The 17,073-nt window shown below is 40.0% G+C and overlaps 1 protein-coding gene and 1 long non-coding RNA gene across 2 annotated transcripts; one reads left to right on the top strand and one right to left on the bottom strand.

Annotated features, from left to right (window-relative positions):
• Window positions 1–212: 212 nt before the first annotated feature.
• pgap4 (post-GPI attachment to proteins GalNAc transferase 4) lies at window positions 213–15,196 on the bottom strand. The gene is made up of 2 exons (XM_062439318.1): window positions 14,935–15,196; window positions 213–4,980 (listed from the first exon to the last, which is right to left on the bottom strand). Exon 2 carries the CDS (start codon window positions 4,694–4,696, stop codon window positions 3,506–3,508), a length of 1,191 nt encoding a protein of 396 aa, XP_062295302.1. The 5' UTR covers window positions 4,697–4,980; window positions 14,935–15,196; the 3' UTR covers window positions 213–3,505.
• LOC134000202 (uncharacterized) lies at window positions 8,057–10,946 on the top strand. Its single transcript, XR_009927404.1, has 3 exons — window positions 8,057–8,240; window positions 8,289–8,454; window positions 8,908–10,946. It is a non-coding gene; the product is annotated as an uncharacterized LOC134000202 (long non-coding RNA).
• Window positions 15,197–17,073: the final 1,877 nt, after the last annotated feature.

The following is a 17,073-nucleotide window of genomic DNA, read 5'->3' as shown; positions in this document are numbered from 1 at the left end:
AAGGAAGGGAGGAAGAAGGAAGGAAAGGTGGAAGGAAGGAAGGAAAGGAGGGAGGAAGGGAGGAAGAAGGAAGGAAAGGAGGGAGGAAGGAAAGAGGGAATGAAAGAAGGAAGGGAGGAAGGACAGATGGAAGGAAGAAAAGGGGGATGGAGGAAGGAAGGAAGGAAGGAAGGAAGGAAGGAAGGAAGGAAGGAAGGGAGGAAGAAGGAAGGAAGGGAGGAAGGACAGAAGGTAGGAAGAAAGGGGGAAGGAAGGAAAGAAGGAACAGTCAAAACAGACGGGGTCAATTTGACCCGGGAGGACGACAGGAAGGTTAAATGTGTTGATAAAATAATGTGTTTAATGTTTTTAATGCGATTCCTCAGAAAAACATCATATTAACCGACTTTAATAAAAATTAAACGTTTGTTTCTTTAAACTCTTCACGACGAAATGTCCATTTAAAAAGTGACATTAGTTGTGCTACATTTGGTGCTGCTAATTATTGATCAAATGGTTTGTAATTGATTTTTAGACACTATTAATTTCTGATAACAGGAACCAGTTTGAGCTCCTGAATCTCCCAGTTCTCCCAGTATACAGTATATAGTAAACTGGTAAACATCAGATCTGAAAACTCAACATTTGGCGGACTGGAGCCTACTGGTTCAACTTTGGCAGCTACTTCCTGTAATTGGTACATGATGCAATATTTTTTTTTTTTTTAGCATTTTACACAATAATAATAATAATAATCATCATGAAGGCAGTTAGTTAAAGTTAAATATTGCACCACATCATCTTTAGAGTGTAATTTCTATTAATGTCCAAAGTCCGAACGGTTAAAGGCACAATCAGTGATACCGAGCGGTTAGTGACAAATTAACAGTCTGACATTTTTTAGTAAATATAAAAAAGGAGACGTGTCCAGCATGTGTTTAGCTTAGCTTAGCTTAGCTTAGCACAAAGACTGGAAGCAGAGGGAAACTGCTAGCCGAGCTCCACGTAAAGAGAAAATAATGAAGATTTCCAACAAATCCAGTTCTGTCTGATTTAGTTTCATCTTGTTAGAAGCTGTTGTGTTTTGGCAACAGTTAGAAATGACGTTCAATATTCGACTAAATTGGCAAAGCTAACATGTTTAGCTAGAAACTGAAAACTGCTGAATCACATTTTTCTCTCAACATGTTGTTCAAATGTTAATTAAAATAAAAACGTTGGCAAATTGCAAAAATGTTGATACTCAACGTGCGAGTACGATGTTCAGAAACAACTTATCTAGCAGTAAAACATCTGCTAATAGAAACTACAGCAGTATGAACGAGTGAAAAATGCTCTCAAGCTAACTATTTGTTTTTAACCCTTACATACTGTTCAGGGTCCAATTTGACCCATTTTTACATCCGAGAGCTGTAATAATACTTTTTTCTTTAAGTCTGAAATTTGATATCTTCCCCTAATGTGACCCAGAATATACAAAAAAGTAAATATATTTGACCCATATTCATCTAACCCTTCACATTTAATTAAATTAATTGAAATAGCTCTCATGTTTTAATGTAGCATTGGATAATAATATAATGTCTTTATTATAGTTAATAAGCTTCATGAAGGATAAATCCTGTTTATCTGTGACTGATGACGTCTTTATAAAGGATTTGGGGTTCAGAAGTTTGTTATAAAGACGAATTATGTTAAAACTGTGACGAGTCAGAATATGGACAGTATGTAAAGGGTTAAGATCTGCTAGCGACAGTCGTAACTTTAGTGCAACTGACTGCTAGAAAAGAGGAAATGCTTTAGTCTAAGTTTTTTCAGACAATGAAGGAGGAACTGAATTACAACAACTGATATTGTAAACTGTAGATTTGCTTTGTGAAACAAGGAGCTGATGGTCGAGGCTTTGGCGAATGGTTCATTTACTCTCAATGTCAGACTGTTGTTTTAAAAGGTTGATATGATATAAATGCTTCGACACTCTACTGTCCTCTGTGGCAGCACATTGTCCTACAGAGATGGGTGATGTCACTATTTCACAATTCTTTTGATATAATGAAAGTACAAAAACACACGTGTGTCAAAAAAGCGAAAAAAAGGCCAAAATAAACTACGATCATAATCTGTCCTCAAACGTTAATGAGTGAATCTTTGTCTGGATTCAATAATGCTTAATGTTTGATCCACACAGAAATGACAGAAACTACTGTAAAGACACTGAGATCAACCTATTTAATTACTCCCTTTAAAGGATGTGTTCACTGTTTTTCAACCTTCATATGATTTCCTGTTTCCAATATGAATATAGGCAATAGAAATAAAGGCAAAGGGCTGCTTATCAACCTGAGAAGATGAAGATATGTGTGATAACTGTGAGGTTTTTAGTTTGTTAAGAACAGACTGATCGTGCTGTTGGAAGGCCTCATTGATCGTCACACTGGGAAACATCTTTAAATTAACTTCTGATATGATTATACTTGATGGGAAATAATATTTAGAGTTGGGTTTCATTTACTAGATCCATTTTGGACCCGGTTTCTTGTTGCTAAAACATCCGGATTTGTTGTGCTCTAAAGCTAATGAATGTTCTTAGCTTTAATTTCCATTAGCAAATTCACTTTAAGTATCTTAAAGCTTTACTTTAAGCTGACGTCTGGTTAATTGGCCCTTTGCAAACCAACGATGGCTCAAGATAATCTGTGCTGGAGACATTCAGTAAAATGCTTTTGAAGCCCAACCCTTGTTTCTATAAGTTCTTTGTGTAGAATAGAAACAGTGAACAAATCCTTTAAAGATCTCACCATGTTCCATGTGACATCTTGATGAGTAAAAATCATGTTCAATAAGTTTAACAGGTGAATGATGATGTGTTTTGACAGTGTCTGATGGGTTTCTGAGGAGTAGCGTTAGCTCAGGCAGTAGAAATATCCCAACAGTACAGCAGCATGTGATCCTCCAGCAGTGTAGAAAACATGAACGCCGCCCCCAAACTGATTCAATATATATTCCAACAGTAATGAGATTATGGTGATTTGCTGATGAAAAGATGCAAAGGGCTCCAAGTTCTGTCCAAAAACCACAATGAACTGTTGGGAGTTTGTTTACTTGCTTTTGTTTGTGCATTGCTGCGTTTCTTGGCACACAAGAGCCAACTGTAAATCAGTGGATTCACAGGAAACCATTGTTAGGAATGTTTAACGCTTCATCTGTATGTGTGTGTAAGTTCAAAGTAGCTACTACAGGTAAAAACTCTATTGTGAGACCTGTAACACACTGATATGTTGTCTTTCAAATGATAAAAGAAAGTTTAGTTGAATTTTTAGATCTAAAAATATGTTTCAACCTGCTTTTCACCTTGTTGCCATGACAACTTTTCACTTGCAAATGACCAAACCAACACTCGCTGTGATAGAAAGAATCCAAAAGGAAACATGGCACAAAAAAAAAAAAAAATCAAAAACACTGAACTAAGTGAGGAGGAACATGATTAAATCCAGCTTTGCTTTGACCTCCTCCTGGTTCCTCCCTGTCAGAGGAGTCTTGGCCTGAATGGGTTCGGCCTGACTGACGAATAGGCCCCGATGTGAGTGATGAGGTTGGGTTCCACGCTGTGAGAACTTTCCCCTGGGATCATTCTGGCCATCCGATACAGAACCATGTCTTTGGCGTTTCCTTTGACACAGAACGAGCTGTCCAGATACTCGGCCACCCTGATCGAGGCGTTGCCGGGGTACAGCATGGCTGGCGTGCAGCACTCGGTGGCCGGAGACACGGCGTAGAGCTGTGGGGAAAGGCGCCGCACCTCCAGGAGGTAGTGTCGCCCCACTAGCTCAGCGGCAGCCATGAAGTAAAGAGTGAAGAAGACTAAGTGGGCGGCTGACAGCGTGAAGGAGAAAGAACAACGATTCCAATAAGGAAAGGTGAGGAGGAGGGCTGTGGCTCCAATCATCCCGAGTCCAACCCACTCCAGGATGCGGTAGGGTTCAGGGTTCCAGTAGCGCTGAAGTCGTTCAGGGTGATACAGCTTGATGTAAAGAGTCTGGAGTGAGAAGCGACGTGAAAGCAAATCCTTCACCACTGAGAAAAAATCCTCTTTTGGCAACGCATCATCCTCCAGGACCACCATGTGTTTGGGCTTCACCAGCTCCTGTCCTTTCTGCAGGCAAAAGACGTAATCCCTCTTCTCCCTCTCGAAGGTGTTGACCTGTTCCCTGTTCCTCTGCTGCTCCAGAGGTGATCGCCGGATCACCCGGAAGTGGTGCTCCAACAGCTTGGCGTCCTGGTTTTCATACGGGCCATTTTCCACGTCGCAGACCAGCACCTCTGCGCACCTCTGCTCCCCGCAGCCTCCCAATAAGTTGCTCAGCTGCCGCATCACCTGAAGCAGGTAGTGGAAGTCCCGCCCCTCGCTCCGCCTGGCGGTCACCACGGTAACCAGCAGCTCAGGATGCTGGGCGATGTCGTTGAATCTGGATGCCACCACAGTGGAAGTGCTCTGCCAGAAGCGCAGAGCGTCCTGACCCCGGTCGAGGCTCCCCCGCAGGACTTCCTCGCTCATGGAGTCCAGGTACATGGACTTGATGAAGTAGTACGAGTAAAGCAGCCGGTGGCAGGACAGAGGGAGAACCACACAAAAAGTGATGACGGCCAGGACGAGGGCTTGAGTGACGGTGCTCGACCATCGTAAATACTGACTGAAGAACGCTTTCCATCGAGGCATCGGTGACTCAGCTGGGAGGAACCACACAGTGGCAGAAGGAAGTCAGACGACTGATGAAGGAGGGGGGTTTTACCAAACTGAGAACAGCTCAACATTTACAGTCCCAGCATGCAGTTTGCTTCAGAAAACCCTCAACGCTGACGGATGTGGTGAAACCTGATGAAACTGGAGTGAAGTCATATCTCTGTAGGAAATGAGTCGAGTTTTGGCACTTGTTGTTCTTGTTGTAAACGGAGAAGAGAGAATTTCAGCCCGGCCCTGGTCGTCTGTTTCTGTTCTGCTGTCTGTGGAGAGAAATGACACGAGAGAAGTTTCCTCTCAGTTACGTCTGTCAAGAGTTCAATCAATAATATTTAGTGATGCATGATACTGGATTTTTTGCATGATATCTGATACTTTCCAACTCATTTTATCCGATTGCTGATACAGAGATGACTGCCATGCATGCATTCATAGATTGTAATAAGTATGATTGTTGCAGTCCCTCTAACACACAGGCTCGACTAGAGATAGAAACATATGAAAAGGACGCTCAGACTTCAAAATTCACCATTAAACAATTAGGTTTATTTTTGAATCAACAGTAAAAAAACTCAAAAGGAGATGGAGACTAAACTATAAAAAAGGAAAAATAATTCAACCAAACAAACCCTAATTTTCACTGTTACTACACAATTTCAAAAAGTGTAAAATCATAGTCATATCATATATCATATCAATATCAAGCTATTTGGCTTCAAGTTGTGGTCCTTGTAAGTAGCTTAAATCTTTGTTTACTATGTGATATCATTATTGAACAGATTAGGCAATGGCAGTGTGATTGTATTTTATTTGTATGACTTTTTTTTTAGCAGATTGAGGAAATGACTCAACAAATCCTGCAGCTACACCACCATGGAAAATAACACAAAGCAGATCATTCATGTTGCCACCACAGACAAGAGGCAGACATCCTGGAGCTCTGTCATCATGTGAAGGAGGGTTTTTATCCAGACTGTTAAACTAACATCAGAGATAAAGAGAGCAGAGATCTGCACCGATGCACAGTCCCTACGACGGAGTATTAGGGCCAGGCAGAAAAAAGAAAAGAAAAAAAGCCAGGCAACAAAAAAAAAGAAGCCAAGCACATGAAAAGAAAAGAGAATGAATCGGCTTTACGTTATTGATCTGATACATTTATCAGTTACAGTTGCACCACTTCAGAAAATCACCTTCACACTTCAGCTGCTGGCAGTCAGTCGCTCTACTAACTTGGTTTGATCCTTGATCCTGCTACTGTGGTCAAGCCTCCGCAGTAAGCCTGCCTGTTCGTTTGCCTGGCTTTTTTTTTTTTTTTCTTGTGCCGGACTTTTTCTTTTTTCTTCCTGGTTTCTTTTTTTTTTTTTTTTTGCCTCGCCCTTATACTCTGTCGTATACCCAGATCGGAAACCCTAACCCTTACCCTCATGAGGAAATACTCATCTAATATGATGCATGAATACAACGTGGTGAAAAGATTATTAAAATGTAGTAAAATTAAATTATTCCACCCTTCACAAACCCAGACGAAGGCAGATACAATTAATGTGGCATGGTGCCAAAAGACAGCTTCTGTAAGTTTAATAAGTGGTCCATGGTATTGTTTATACCTTTATCCTGAAGTGTCTATCTATCTATCTATCTATCTATCTATCTATCTATCTATCTATCTATCTATCTATCTATCTATCTATCTATCTATCTATCTATCTATCTAAGGTCAGGGGGTTTCATCATGTGCCATTGAGTACAAAGGTTCAAACACAAAAGCATTGTGCCTAAATTATAAAGTATGTTTTGTTTCTCCCTGCTTTAGTGGACATTAGTGGTGGGAATCACCAGAGACTCCACGATACGATATTATCACCATACTTGTGTCACCATACAATATTATTGCCTTATGCTGTGATATATTGCAATTCCTTAGCTTTTTTCCCCACTGCAAATTTCTATAATAAAACAATAAAAGACAATATTGTCATGCAAAATATTGCGATACTATGCTGTATCGAAAATTTCAGGTGCATGCTGGGAAAAATAAAAACAGGGATTCTACTTATATGGGCATCAGGAGGAGCATGAGGCGCCCTCCTGAACCTGTGAACCAATCAACCTGTCAATCACCACGTAGCCACGCCCTAATGCATACCCTGCTTTATCGTCACATATAAAATCAGGGAGGCCAAAATGTCCCAAATGAACATCATACTGCATTGAAGAAGGCTTTAAACTAGCGATTGAGACCATAAACACATTTTGAAAACGTTTACTGAGGTTAGAAATCAAGTGAGAAGTTGGTGAATTCTCCATTGACTTGTATAGAGACGGAATGCAGTTTTAAGTTACTTCCACGTTGGCCTCATTTCAGAGGACCGGAGCTCCCCGCCTGGTTCAAATAGAGATCAAGAATAATGGAGAAAAGTATCAAGCTGCACGACTTTCAATCCTGCATGCTCGGCTTGATGTACATTATCAGTGTGGTATGATGCACTCCTATCAATTCTTCCTTATGAAAGATTATCCCATGTATTGCAGGGACCCTTAGAGGAGTTTGTTAGTATGTATTTTGGTTGTGAGTGGCAATAACAAGTATTGGAGTAGATTAAACATAATTAGCTGATAAGCATTCACTGATATCACGAATTCCAAGGTAAGTGATGCACATTTATGAGCCTTTGCAGCATATGAACTAACCCTGTACCTCTTTGATTAAACAGCATTATTTCCACATGTATAACTGTGTCATGGCACTGCCAACAGAAGCAGTTTCCATGCAGCAGCTGCTTTGCACTCGGCTCCTGCAGCAGATGACGGACAGCAGTGGCAGTGAGTCATCGGTGTTGTTCCTGCTCGGACAAGCCCAGAGTAAACAGGACAGCTGAGACGCTATGCTTTCAGGGTGTGGGTCACTTCCTGCTCCCATACAATGCGTCAGAAACGCCATGGCCACATGCAGCTATTTGACTGCTGGAGGGTGAATGGATAAATGTAATCACACTGCTTTATTTTCTGTTTAAACACTCTCAGGTCGCAACAGATTCTTGTGTCAACTCAACAAAGGAGAATAATCTGTCAAACTGTCCGTATGTTTGAACAGTAGAAGCTGCATGTTTGTGTTTTCCTTTGAAAAGGTTCTGCACAAATGTTTCTGTCAGATTTAAGATGTATATGACAAACAGTAGTGTAATTGTTGTTTTTGACATTTTAATTATGTGGTTGGTAATGATAATATGCTGTCACTGCAGGGAAGAAGTGGCATAGTTATAGTTTATGTTAATATATCATTACAATAAACACAACATGTACATCTGATGAATATCTTTTATTCAGTTAAACTTTGAAATCAAAAACTTTGAATATACAAACAAAACCTTATAATTATGCATCAACTATATTAATATAGAAAATATGTAGAACAAGCATATAAACATAAAAATACCAAATATAGAACAAATGATTTGAGGCCTTGATGATGAACATTTCAGAGGGTCTGGAAGGAAACTCGGAGGCCAGGTGTGAAACCAGTGTACTGTCCCTAGAGATCAGAAACTAGTCCCTGATCCTCCAAACACAGCAGCTGGGGAAAGCACACCAGTACCTAAAGAGCCATGCTGCCAATAGGTGAAATGTCTACAGGTACATTAGTATATAACAATACTCCAGCTATCATCTCCAGGCGCCCTGGTTTAGCTAAATACTGTGAAGTCCTCCCAGTACTGCCTGTGACTGCATAAAAAGAGGTATTTTATCTCTTATGCCATACAGGCACTGAATGTAGAAATGAATGCACTATGACCTTTTAACCCTCCTGTTGTCCTCGAGTCAAGGAAGGAAGGGAGGAAGAAGGAAGGAAAGGAGGAAAGAAGGAAGGGAGGAAGGAAGGAATGGAGGAAGAAGGAAGGAAAGGAGGAAAGAAGGAAGGGAGGAAGGAAGGAATGGAGGAAGAAGGAAGGAAAGGAGGGAGGGAGAAAGGAAAGGAAGGAAGGGAGGAAAAAGGAAAGAAGGAAGGAGGGAGGGAGGAAAAAAGGAAAGGAGGGAAAAAGGAAAAGAGGAAGGGAGGAAAGGAGGGAGGAAGGAAAGGAAGGAAGGACAGAGGAAAGAAGGAAAGTAGGAGGCAGAGAGGGAGGAAAGAATGAGGGAGGGAGGGAGAAAGGAAAAGAGGGAGGGAGGGAGGAGAGAGAGAGAGAGAGGAGGGAAACAAAGAGAGAACGAGGGAGGGAGGGAGGAAGGGAGGAAGGAAAGGAAGGAAGGAAGGGAGGAGGGAAGGAAAGAAGGAGGGGGGAGGGAGGGAGGAAGGACAGAAGGTCAACAGGAACAGTCAAAACAGACGGGGTCAATTTGACCCGTGAGGACGACAGGAAGGTTAACAGGTTGTAACTTATTACAACGGTTGCTGCTGCTGTTTTCCTGCCTGTCAGTTGCTGTATGTGTTTTAAAGTCTTCATGATATGATGTGTATTGTTTGTATTTTTAATGTATTGGAAGAAGCCGAAGACAAATTTCCCACTTTGTTGGACAATAAAGTCAATTCAATTCAGAAGCTTCTAAAGGCTGTGTAAGGTTCACACAATCTGCAGGTTAGCCTCAGCTTTTCTCCTTCCAGTCTGTAGACATGTTCAAACAGGTAGACCAGGCTCTCCTGGCACGCCTGGCACTCCTGGCATGCCAGGCACTCCTGTAAAAGGAGCGGCACCACGACTGCACCGATGCGTTACCAAGGTGTTCACTTCCCCATTAAGCTGCCTGTGTAAAGAAAAGATAATCAGATTAGACAGAGAAGACTTCTTAAGTTTTTAAGTTTCATGATATGTTAGAAATATTATATATATGTCAGTGCAGAATATGAAATGTAGGCTAAATATGGCTGCATGGCACTGTTCCTACAGAGTATTATAATCATTAAGTGTTGCTACATTACATCAACCTGTTCAGACTTCAGTAATATAAAGCACAGAGCTGCTATCTGTTGTTTTGGTATTGTTAATATGGTGCAGGACGGGTACGAATATAATTAAATAACGCTACAAACCTCGGTTGTTCTCCTTTTGAGGGTTTCCAGCCTCGTCGGTTCTTCCCTTGCTGCCGATGTGTTGGTGCAGATGGTTCTGCCAACGCTATCGACTACGTTACGTTTTCAAAGATCAGCGCTCGGCTTGGCTCCATGTCATTGACAGCTACTCATCAAGCCAGAAATCTTGGTGTAATTATTGACTCGGACCTGAACTTTAGCAACCATCTAAAGCTTATCACCAAATCTGCCTACTACCACCTGACAAATATAGCTAGAATGAAGCTCCAAACAAGACATGGAAAAACTTATTCATGCATTGATTTTCAGTAGGTTGGATTACTGTAATGGTGTCTTTACAGGTCTGAACAAAAAATCAATCATGCAGCTGCAGCGGATTCAGAGTCCTTACAAACAGCATTAAACTGGACCATATTACACCGGTCCTCAGATCACTACACTGGCTTCCTGTGAGTCAAAGGATAGATTTTAAAATCTTATTGCTGGTCTACGAAACACTGAACGGTCTTGGACCAGAATACATGCTAGATCTATTAGTTCCCTACGAAGCATCCAGGCCCCTCAGGTCATCTGGAACCAAACTGAACCAAACAAAGTGAGGCAGCATTGAGTTACTATGCTCCTCATCTGTGGAACAAACTTCCTGTAGATCTGAGGTCTGCTCAAACTATCAGCTGCAGCATTCTCTTAAATTCAATGCCTACTTGCTGGTTTTTATAGCTCCTATTTATTTTTTTCCTTTAAACCTTATCTGTTCTTATCCCAATTTTTACTATTTTATTCTTTCTTTTAACTTCTATCAATAGATCCTTTCTTTGCTCAAGAGCAGAGCAAGTGAGGCTTTTTTTAATAATGTGTTTCCAGCTTCTGTAAAGCTTTGAGTTACCCAGTGTATGAACTGTGCTAGACAAATAAACTTGCCTTGTCTTGCCTTTCCTACCCGACTCTCTCCTCCTCGTGTCTCCGCAGATGAGCTAACATATTCTAAGTGTTACTGCTAGCATAAGCAACACGTGTTGGACAGTGTTTGCACACAGTCTCAGTTTAATCCACCACTTTTCTACCACTGTCATTATAGTAACATTAAATCAAGAATGCTTCCACACAGGAGAAGGAAACAATGCTGCGTCCTCTAACTATGGGCCTCCTGTGTCTACGCTCAACGCTCAACGCTCCACGCCTCCTCGAACCAAATGAGAGAAAAACAACCTTCACTGGGTTACTGGTACAAGGCTTATGATACTCTGGTGGGTCCGTTAGCGCCTGTACTAAGCCATTCAACTGATGTCTCTAACTCCACCAGTTTGCGACAAAATGGGAAAAAAGGGCTGAGGCTGTGATTAGATAGACCTCATGGTGCATATGACGCTAGGTCGAAATAACGCCGAAGCAACCAAACAATACACATCTGCCCCAAACTGTGACAAGCGTACCGAGGGGACGAATATTTTAAATGAACCGTTCCTACTAACGTTAGCTTGTATTACCAGCACAATAAAACACTCATACTAGCTACCTAACTTGCTCAATATAACCGTTAGTATTATAGACTAGAGCTGGGCAATATAGATAAAATCGAATATAACAATATTTTTGACCACAAACCTCGATATGAATATCACAATAATACTGTAAGGTTGACTGTCGGTGCTTTCACAAAATATTCACACAATGAGATTTTTGATAAATAATCATCAGAAATGCAGATAAAAGGACAAAGTGGGTAAAAGAATACAATTTAAATTACAAAAAAAATAAATAAATGGGACAACAAATAATAAGCCAAATAAAAACATACTTATTTTAAACAGTTGCATACAGAGAGACTGGACTCCACAGTTTTCACCAGATCTCTAAAATCAGTCAAAGGTTCGAGATGAAGTTCAGTTTAAAGATTGTTCAAACCAACAGGGGATGAAAACCTAAAAGCTTTCTTTCCTAATTCTGTTCTTACTTTGGGAACAACCAGTTGAGCTGAGATTATGGCCTCCATGTTTCCAAATTAGAAGTGAAGATAAGTAAGAAGGGTTAGGCTTTATAGAAGAACATCATATAGCAGAGACTGAGGAGACGAGCATGTAACGATAACCAGATATAAATCTTAGTTCCTCATGATACACAATATCCAACATGTGAAGACTTTCCTCCCTTCCTTCTTTCCTTTTCTCCCTTCCTTCCTTTCCTTCCTCCCTCCCTCCTTTCCTTCCTTCTTCCTCCCTTCCTTCCTTGACTCAAGGACAACAGGAGGGTTAAGGCAGTGTTTCTCAAATGGGGGTACTTGAAGGCACTCCAGGGGGTACATGAGATTTTTAAAGATATATATATTTTAAAAATAGCATCAATTCAAAAATCCTTTAAAATGACGTTTATTTATCAAGAATTGAGTTCATGAATTCAGTTTAAAAACATCTTTATTATAATCCTAAAAGAGGTTGATCATTATTTTTAAGTGCACAAATCTTCATTTATAACTAAGTTAATTCTTAGTTAGTTCTTTTTTTCTTCTTTAGTTATTTTTATATATTTTTATTTCCAAATAGTTCAAGAAAAAGCTGAATGTTTTGCACAGTTACAAAAAATCTGACACTGATGACACTGAAGTGTTTTACGTCTTTTTTTCAACCAAATATGCTTTGAGCTGGTTAGGAGGGTCTGGGCTGAGAAAAGGTTGAGAACCACTGACTTATACAGCAGATCTCTGTAGTCGATATTAGGTCAAAAGGTCGATTCCACCAGTTTCTGTTTTGATTTGTTTCTATAATAAAATCCTAATAAGAGCTTCAGCTTTTTAACAACATACTGAAGCACATTCATCCTTAAAAGACTCTGACAGTCAGCTGTTGCTGGCTTTGAGTCACATAAGTCTGAACCATGAAAGTATTATACGCCTTATTATATCTGAGGTTTGACTTTTTACTTTCACCTGCAGATTATCTACAGCGGTATTCCATGGTATTAAAAGACCAAACTCATATATTCACAGTATTTAAAGACGCTTAAAGGACCCCTGCTTCACTTCATAGGTATCTCATCAAAAAGGAGTAACTGGCACATTTGTCTTTATATGTAAATAAATGAAATGATGATGAAGCCACAGCAGAGAAGTCCAACATGAGTCACATTATTTAAGACAAACATCTACAGCTTGATGTATAAATATAATCCTGATATAAACCTGACTTTACTTATTAAAATGGCTCATAAAACAGACCTAGTTTAACCTTTTAAAGGACAGACTCCTTCATCCACAATGTGTGAAGGAGTGATATCGCAGCTCCTTCCTCCCTGCAGCTGTCAGATTGTACAATCAGCACTGCTCCCAGTAAACCCCAACCCCCCCCGCCCAACCTCGACACAGGGGCGCCGCCAGGAATTTAGGGTCCCATGACATGAAAATCAAACCTCTGTCCAGCTGTTGTCACCACATCTCTAGGACCTTACTGTCCCATCAAAAGTTTTACCTAACTCTAACTAAAAGCTTGCAACTGTCTTGCTTCTTGTAGTTCAATACTAGCACAATATTTACTGCTGGTGATTTGTACTATTTGTCACTATTTGATGCAAGATTAAAAGCAACCATAAAAAATGTGCTAAAGGCCATCTTTTACAGTCTCAATGTATTTTTATTGTAAAATTTCAAAATGGAAAAATCTCTTACCGAAATTAATTATTAATTATTATTATAATTATTAATGAAAGAAAGAATGGACACACTCCATTTTTATGTCCAATCTTCTGCATTATTAGTATTTCATGTATACGGACAACACTAATAATTTTAATTGTGTGCAATATTCATATAATATACATATATATTTATTTCACTTTAATCTAATGCAATAAGAATATCTGCTATATTACCACTCAATACTAGGGCTGGGCAATTAATCGAAAAATAATGGAAACCGACATTTAGAAACTCTAATCGACTTAATCTTGCTCATGTCAATGAATCGTGGTGTTCACTGTTGCCATGACAGCAAAGGTTGCATATCTTTAATGATCATTTGAACCCAAACCATGATGTTTACATAGTTCTTATATTATATTACTATCCACTTGCTGCTGTGACAATGCAAATTCACCCATTGTGTATCTTTTACACCTCCAAAGGAAACTGAGATCTCTCTTGAGTTATTTGGATGGAACTCTGACAGTCAGGCGTTGTTGGCTTTGAGTCACATAAGTTTGAACCATGAAAGTATTATACGCCTTATTATATCTGTGGTTTGACTTTTTACTTTCACATGCAGATCATCTACAGCTTGATATATCAATATAAGTCTATAAACCTGACTTTACCTAATTCAACCTGTTTACCATTCCTGTAACATCAGCTGTCTCAAGCACAGTGAATTTAAATATCTTATTAGTTATTTTGGATTTTCATGTTTTAGTTTCTTTTAAAATGAAACTGACAGTTAGGTGTTGCTGGCTTTGAGTCACGTAAGTTTGAAGCATGAAAGTAGGCCTTGTTATATCTGTGGTTTGACGTTTTACTTTCACATGTAGATGATCTACAGCTGCAGCACGAACAGTCCAAAGTCCATATTCACATGTGATAGCAACACTACACTAAATTAACATGTTTTACACCTTTCTTAGGCAGTGTTTTCTATAATAAAACATTATAATAAGGACATTTAGAGGCCCTAGAAAACCCCCTGCTCTACTGTAACGGAAGCATGTTTACTTATTGACTCATAGTTGCTTATAAAGAAGGAAGAGCTGCGATATAAAGTCTCATCTACCGCTCTGCACTGAATAAACACACACTGCGTTAAATCACTCATTTAAACAGTGTGAGAGTCGGACTGGACACACACACACACACACACACACACACACACACACACACACACACACACACACACACACACACACACACACACACACACACACACACACACACACACACACACACACACACACACACACACACACACACACACACACACACACACACACACACACACACACACACACACACACACACACACACACACACACACACACACACACACAGACACACACAGCTCTGTTGTCTCTCAGCGTGTCTGATCACTTCCACTCAAACACCGCAGAGTCACGAGGAATCTCCCCGGTAACGAGGCTCTGCGGGCGGCTAAGCGCGAGGCTAAAGGACCTGGAGGCTGTGGAGGACTGGACAGAAAAAACCAGAGAGACTCACGGAGAGTTGGAGAGCTGCAGCTGGAGAGAGAGATGATGATGGCTGCCATGTCCTAAAAAAAAATCAAAGGTCCTGTGACAGAGCGCACGGCTCCATTACGGCAGCGACGGCCACTAACGCGCACTTAAATATCGTAATACTCGGAGTACATGCGCAGCGGAATAACCCGCATTTAAATACCGTTATACTCCAACTACAGGTGCCAGGAAATAATGCACAGAGAAAATACTGTAATGTTTGCACTAAAGGCGCCAGGAAAGCACACATCTAAAAATAGATACCGTAATACTGCCAATACAGGCGGCAGGGATTAATGCACTACCGCTGCTGGTCTGCAGAGGGCGCTGCGCAACCTGGAACTACAAATAGGGTCAATTAGGGTCATGTGGGACACTTTTTGCTATTCTGACTTGTTTAGCTTATTTATATATGAATCCAACACATTATATCAACACATAATATCATTATGAAATCCCTGAGATGTTTCCTTGTTAAACCAGAGGACAATTTTTGGATATTGTACTCAAAAGGAACCTTCTTTCCTTCCTTCTTTCTTTCCTCCCTTCCTCCTTTCCTCCCTTCCTTCCTTCCTTCCTTCCTTCCTTCCTTCCTTCCTTCCTTCCTTCCTTCCTTCCTTCCTTCCTTCCTTCCTTCCTTCTCTCCTTCCTCCCTTCCTCTTTTCCTCCATCCCTCCTTACTCCTTTCCTTCCTTCCTTCCTTCCTTCCTTCCTTCCTTCCTTCCTTCCTTCCTTCCTTCTCTCCTTCCTCCCTTCCTCTTTTCCTCCATCCCTCTTTACTCCTTTCCTTCCTTCCTTCCTTCCTTCTTTCCTTCCTTCCTTCTTTCCTCCCTTCCTCTTTTCCTCCATCCCTCCTTACGCCTTTCTTTCCTTCCTTCCTTCCTTTCCTTCCTTCCTTCCTTCCTTCTTTCCTCCCTTCCTCCTGTCCTTTCTTGACCTGAGGACAACAGGAGGGTTAAAATAATCTAATAGAAAAGAGATAAATGCTCTGGATCCATCCTACATGAACATATCACACTGGAGCACCAGTAGTTTTATTAGTGCTAATAATCATTAGTAAGTAAAATAATCGATAACACAAAGTAATAATACTCCATTACAAATAAAAGTCCCACATTTAAAATAATACTACTGAAAATTGGCCACAATTAGTACTTTTATTTCAGTACTTTAAGTCAATTTAGCCCCAATACTAATGTACCTTTACTTTATTATGACTTTTATGACACACAGTTATTTATTTGAAACCATGTGAGGGGAAATGACTCATATAACATCTGCAATATGATAAAGAGACACAAATACACACTGATTTAAAGCAGTGTGGGAACGGCTGGTTTAATCTTTAATAATGCAGAGAAATTAAAAGCAGCATAAAGTTAAAATTCTCAAGTAAAGTAGAAGTATTCCAAAATTGTATGTAAGTAAAATTGACTGTAAGTCCAGTAAATTGTCATCAAACTATTAAGTATTAACATTTATAGTATTAAATGGATAAAATACTAGTGCACGCTGCAGACTGTATGTAATTAGTTGTGATGACCTGTAGGACCAGCAGGTGGCAGCAGAGCCAACGTGATGTTGATTTGAAGCTCTGCAGAGTTTAATCAGCTGTTCTGGCCAATCAGTGACTACATGAACACGTGGTGCTTCATTATAAAGATACTACTGCATTTTATTGGGCAGTCCTGTACAGTGATAATAAAGCTGAACCTTCAATCTCTCTGCAGGCTGCATACTACATCACTATAATACTGCATACTACATCACTATAATACTGCAGTACTTTTACTGTAATACTGCATACTACATCACTATAATACTGCAGTACTTTTACTGTAATACTGCATACTACATCACTATAATACTGCAGTACTTTTACTGTAATACTGCATACTACATCACTATAATACTGCAGTACTTTTACTGTAATACTGCATACTACATCACTATAATACTGCAGTACTTTTACTGTAATACTGCATACTACATCACTATAATACTGCAGTACTTTTACTGTAATACTGCATACTACATCACTATAATACTGCAGTACTTTTACTGTAATACTGCATACTACATCACTCATAATACTGCAGTACTTTTACTGTAATACTGCATA

This window comes from Scomber scombrus, chromosome 2, assembly GCF_963691925.1.
Source record: "Scomber scombrus chromosome 2, fScoSco1.1, whole genome shotgun sequence".
NCBI lineage: Eukaryota > Metazoa > Chordata > Actinopteri > Scombriformes > Scombridae > Scomber > Scomber scombrus.
Note: the sequence above shows the minus strand (reverse complement) of the source record. Positions and strands in the feature narration are given on the sequence as shown.